This window comes from Anabas testudineus, chromosome 9 (assembly GCF_900324465.2).
Source record: "Anabas testudineus chromosome 9, fAnaTes1.2, whole genome shotgun sequence".
In the NCBI taxonomy this organism is placed as follows: Eukaryota; Metazoa; Chordata; class Actinopteri; order Anabantiformes; family Anabantidae; genus Anabas; species Anabas testudineus.
The window spans coordinates 7,485,609-7,491,723 of NC_046618.1; the positions used below are offsets into that span (position 1 = coordinate 7,485,609).

Genomic DNA, 6,115 nt, shown 5'->3' on the forward strand with positions numbered 1-6,115 from the left:
TGACTTCAGTTGGCTCCAACTCTCCTCACATCTGTTCAGATTTTGAGAGATTTCAAGCAGATGTCAATCATTAGACTCGGGAACATTCTTTCAAGGAAAAACTATTTGTTGTGTGTTGCACAAGCCAGCGCTTGATGAAGTCTGGTTTTTAAAGGACACTGGAGACAGGCTCAACCAAAAGTGGCATTGGTCTTATATAAATTCCTCAAAAGGTTCATGGGACAAAGTAAAAAAATGCTACAACAAGTCACATGTTACTGTCAGCTCACTTACTATGTTACTTTAGACCTTAGTATTATGACATAATTACATCATTCTGATGTACTGCTTGTGGATATCTAATAGGCCAGCTTCACATGAGACGTCTACTCTTAAGTAATGTTGGCCCCTTTATTCTGCACAACAGTACAACCAAGAAAATAAGCTGTTACAAAACATTTTTGGATCGATTCAAACTTAAAAAAAAGTAGGAAAAATGTTACACAACTGGCAATAATGAAGGACAGATTTTCCGTTTGGGATGAAATCCATCGTTATTTAATCTCGGGGAATGTGATGCTGGCTCAAATTTGACTGCATGCTGCTGGGCTCCTCACAAATGTGAATGGCCAAACACCTGCTCGTTCTGGCAAAATGTTTGTCTGAAACCCGTCATGGAACAGGAAGACATTTTTTATCCACATTTTTAGCTGTTTAAAAAAGAGTCTTCAAATCCATCCGTGTCCTCCTTGCTGAAGTGGAGGAATTGTGCAATTGTTCATCAAAATAAGTTTAAAGTGGCCACATTTTTTTCTAAATATGTGCATGTGTGCAGTATTTTCAGTCTTTTCATAAAACAACCACTGAAATGTTTATCATATTTTTATTTAAATTATCATGCAGCAGGAAAGGGCAGTGTAATTATTCTCCAAACTACTTTAACATGTACATTTAGCACTTTTTATCCAAAGCGACTTACAATGTACAAAGGTAGGCAGGGTACGCGTGAGGAAGTCTTGCCTAATGACCCCTACTGGAAGTAGATCTTACCACTACAATATCCAGCCCCTTGCTTTTCCAACAGCACAATTAAAGAAAAAAACATGTCATTGATATAGATTGTCAATTTGGCTATCATTGTAATATAATGCCTCTGTGCAAATTTCAATAAATAAAACATGGAAATAAAAGTGCAAACTTCCCAGTAGAGGGAGGGACAACAACAGGCGTGTTGTGAGAAGGATGCAATGTGAAGTTTGTTACATGGCTTATTGCTTACACAGGTTTGATATGTTTGTCAAAGCAGGGTTAAGAAATCATGGTACACAGTGTGTGATGAATGCAAAACCTTATGACAAGATTTTGTACTAATACAGACAAGAAAAAAAAAATTCAAATTCAGTTTTTCCTAACAACTTAATCTGATGTCCTTAATCTGATGGATTTTATAGCAGTTAGAAGCAGATTTATATGTTTTTTTGTCAGCGAGAAGGGGCCGCACTGTTGTCGTCTGCTTCATAGCAAAACTCAAGAGGCAGCTTGTGTCAGCAGGCAGGAGCCATCTCCATAGAAACGTTATTGGCCATCCTTTGCCTGAGGTGGCTGGCAAAGTTGACCTGAGTCTGAGACAGCACTTTGTTTATGATTGTCTTTGGGATCCAGCCCTGAAGATGACAAAGGCGAAGCCAGAGTTAGATTGGATAGTGTGCTGTTTAGATGTTATTTTTCTATATGCTTATCAGTGTGTTTACCTTTAGATCTATATTCAGTAACCAGGTGAAGTTGGTCTTATTTGGGTCTTCAGCACAGGGCTTCAAGACTATACAGGTTGGCCCATTCTCTGCTCTGGAAAAAATAATGAACATTGTCTCACATGAAATTAAATGACAGTAGGTGTATGCATTCAATCCACAGGAACAATCTGACTGTATTCATCCATCCATTACTCCTCACATATATTCACACACATCAAACAAATCATTGATTTTTTTTTAAACTCCCTTTGACTCACCTGACTACACCTCTCTGCTCGGGCATAAGTGGGTGCTGAGTGGACATACCAGCCAGGAAGCAGGTGGAGCCTCTGCGTTTAGCACAGCGGACACTGACAAAGTCTCTTGGCCCCACTACATTACCGGGCGTCTCTGCAGATATCTCATGGGTAACCATCGTGTCCTGGCCAATCTTTTGAAGGATCTTTGAGACACCATTATGAATTTTTAAACTGTGTTCTTTAACAGTAAATATCAAACAGCATAATCTAAAGGCTACCTCTGTTTCCCCATCTCTCTTACCTTGACCTGTTTGACATTAGGGTTCCACTCCCCCATTTGTTCCATATTTCCCACCAGTTCTTTGTAAAGACTGTCAGGATGTTGCTCCAACATCACTTCCAGCTTGAACACCTTGCCAATGTCAGGCAACACCTTACTCAGGACTTTGTCTCCATTTGCCTGAGGATAGAAAATCAGATCTAAAACAATGCAGCAATACTACCAAATGTTTAAATCAATACATGCAGGCATAACGTTTGAACAAATTATTATTGTTCTATTATGGGAACCTGCTTCACTACTCACAGCTACAGTTTCAATGGTCCAGCCGTCCTGGTCACTGAGGATGCTGAGGGACTTCTGAAGTGCAGTCTCACCTTGCTTTACGTAAGCAATTTCCTCTTCATTGTACCCTTCACTCTCCTTAAACTGAGAACCTTAAAACAATACTTAGAGTAACTAAAGTATGTCTGTTAACACCCCATAATTATATTACTGTCCATCTACAATGGGATTGTAGTATAACATATCATATCTGAAAGTTTGTTACTGGTATGATGTGCATCTGTGTGGCATTACACTGGCTCAAATGGCCACATAGTACAAGAACTCACTGAGGAAGGAGCTCCGTCGGCGGACTTGGCTGAGCCAGTTATTAGGTCCTGGACCTGCCAGTCTGTTCAGCTCATGATGAAGTGCCACCATAGCATTCTTTCTCAAACCTGACAGACAAAGAAAAAAATCTTACTGTTACTAAATCATTATATATACATAAATGTTAATTACTAACTGTTAAATAACTAAAACAGAGAGAAAACTAGGCCAAGGCAACAGCGCTGGACTCACCTGTCATGTTTCTTGTATGTCGGTAGGAGATGCCAGCGCACAGCTTGAAGGTTGCAGGCAGCATTTTCTGTAACAGAGGTTTCTAGGAGCAGATTTAATAGAATCTAGTTGAGTACTTTAAACAAGTAAAAGACCAAGAGTGCTCTAGCAAGGTGTTGGATTTCTGTCTGAAGGCACTTGAGAGAGTCTGTATATATAAGAGCACTGCCCACAAGGACACTGTGCTATCATCACGTAGATAAGCACCGGCCACTTCCCTGTGGCCATGTCATCAAGGTTGCCTCACGGAAACAACGAGCACGTTCCTCATACATACAATTTGTTAGATAACGTTCAGTGCCCAGACCCACACACACACACACGCACACACACACACACAAACATTCACATAGTAGTGGATGACATAGGAGAAACAGCCTGTCTTTGGCAATGAGACAGCCAAAAAGAGGGGGCAGTGGGGGAGACCCTGAGTAACAACCATCCCTTCATGGCCATGTACAGCCTCAACCAGGGGTAGGCAACCATGGAACTAGAGAACTGCAAATCTCCAATGTGTTGTCTTGTTTTTTCCCCATCATGATTGTGGGGACCTCGTCAATGCCCACCCTCATGTGACCAGGCAATTTCGTTAGGTCAGGCAAGTTAGGGGGGCACGCTCGCCTGCGATGACGCCACTAGACCACCTCTTTGTTCTAGTGGATTAGTGGATTATGTTTTGGTCCACCAGGTTGCACCCCAGACTGTCCAGGAGATCCTCGGTCCCGATGTGGGAGAAAAACCCCCAGGACACTTTCTGTCGCTCTGCTCATTAACAGCATGTCCTGTGGTTGGCTTTGGCTTAATAGGTAGAGCAGTTGTCTGCCCATCATAGGATTGGTGGTTCAATTCCCAGCTCCTTCTGTCACAGGAGTCAGTGTCCTTGGGCATTCTGGACCCCAAATTGCCCCGGGTTAGTCATAGCAGCTCTACCATTGGTATGGGTGAATAAGATGCAGTGTAAAAGTGGTATATAAGTGAAGACCATTTACTGTTTACCACTCCTGACGTTGTCAGGCTTGCATACAAGCACGTGGGGGCCATACATACAAACTACTTAGTACCACTGTGAGTTGCTGCATGAAATTTCAGCATAATGGACTAACCTGCTGCGTCATCTTTTCACTTTGATTCTCAGAGTCTCTTTGAATCCAGCCCTCTGTAGGTTGATTATTTTTTAGTTCCATCAAACGATTTGACATCCTTTTGTTCCTAACACATTACCCAGTCCATACCAGTATACATATCCAGCAGGTTTTTTCCCTATTGAGATCTGATGTGTTTGAAGTGTGAAGTGTTCCTTTTAATTTTTTGAGCAATGTATGTTAGACTGAAACTGCAGTGTGTCATTCATGTCAAGCTGCTCAAATGTTTTCACAACCTTGTTCACGTCAAACTATCTGTCTAAACTAATATTGCCTCAGTGAGTTGTGCATCAAATGCGTGAGTCAACAGTGCACATGGTCACAGGAATGGAAACCTGTCAAGAGAGTAACAGTCCATCTGATTAGTGAACAGGAACAGGCTGAGAGAAAAAAGGAACAGATTCATAAATCCCAAAGTAGCCCTGAAGTCACCTTAACCTGCAACCTTGCATCCTTCTGGTTGGCTGACAGAATTTATCCATCAGTTTGTGGCCTTCTACAGGATGAGTCCTCATTAAATAAGTCCTCTCATTTAATATGGGAACACACAGGCCTAGTACTAGCTGATGTCCCCTGTACCGTATGTTTTTATGAGCTTTCCTCCAGGTAAAAACTGAATTACTCTAATGCGGTTCCTAGACTAGTACCTGAAGATATCTTTGTCCATAGCGCTTCTGCTAATATCCCCTGTTGTGTTTTTTCAGTGATTCTACCAGGAGAAGGCAAAGCGACTGATCCAGTCATTTGCAGTGCGATGGATTAGATTCTTACTGCTCACATATACACTGCAAGTTTATTTTCTGAGAATCGTTTTTAGTTATTTCTTTTAAAAAGTGAGTTTTACGTCGAGTAAAAATTGCATTTTGCTGGTTCAGATCATCGGTTCATAAAAATAATTTACGTTTTTTTTAGATTATACCAGTATTATAATATAGTGATACATCAGAACTGTAGTATGTCAGTACTCTTATCTCTGTAAAGATCAGAGCTTTGGTGAAGATGCAGCCTAACATTATATTTTATTTTCTTCTGCTTTGTGTACATGAGGAAATGTTGGCAAATAAAGAGAAAGGCAAAGTGTGGAGTACTCAAATTATAACACAATGTTTATTGGGACTTAAAGGACACAGTGGGTCAGGCTTTCACATGCACTCAGCACTTTGCTGTACATCACATTAAGAAGGAAAACTCCCTTATTGACTCCCTTCTCTCTCCATCTGTCACTCCTCCCAAACTATGTGAGTCTGTGAGTGTTTCTGTTGACACGTTCTCCAGCAAAACAAACAGAGCAGGACAGTCAGAGAATAAAACAAAGTGCTGATGTCTGTGTTGGACATTGTCTGGGAGATCATGCTAACAAGGAGGCACTTCAGTCTTCTAAACATATATACATACATATATATGCACACACACACATATATATATATATACATACATATATATATATATACATACATATATATATATATCATATATATATATATATATCAAGTATGCAGAGAGAAAAAACTTGTGATTAGTAAGGACAATTCAAATTACTGCATGGACCAGCTTTACCACTTCTAATAGGTAAAATACCACATTCTTAAAACAAGTAAAAGAGACTGGGCTCTTCCTCCCTTTTTAATTGGATGTGCTGCTTCAAGAAGGCCACTTCTTTGTGTGTGATTCTCTGGTGTCTTCTTCTCCCTCTTCTGCTTTGACACAAATAAACTGGACAATTAAATGAAATTCAGTATTGTAAAATTTTACAATGAACCTCTCACATAGCTGCTGATACCCTGTGTCTTTATTTATGGCTGGACACCGAACACGAGGAAGACCCTTTCGGTTTGT

The 6,115-nt window shown here is 40.5% G+C and overlaps 1 protein-coding gene across 1 annotated transcript; it reads right to left on the reverse strand.

The window, feature by feature from the left end:
* Window positions 1-913: 913 nt before the first annotated feature.
* Window positions 914-3,253, reverse strand: star (steroidogenic acute regulatory protein). The gene is made up of 7 exons (XM_026342362.1): window positions 3,099-3,253; window positions 2,867-2,974; window positions 2,559-2,689; window positions 2,274-2,432; window positions 1,991-2,175; window positions 1,731-1,824; window positions 914-1,643 (listed from the first exon to the last, which is right to left on the reverse strand). Exons 1-7 carry the CDS (start codon window positions 3,160-3,162, stop codon window positions 1,524-1,526), a joined length of 861 nt encoding a protein of 286 aa, XP_026198147.1. The 5' UTR covers window positions 3,163-3,253; the 3' UTR covers window positions 914-1,523.
* Window positions 3,254-6,115: the final 2,862 nt, after the last annotated feature.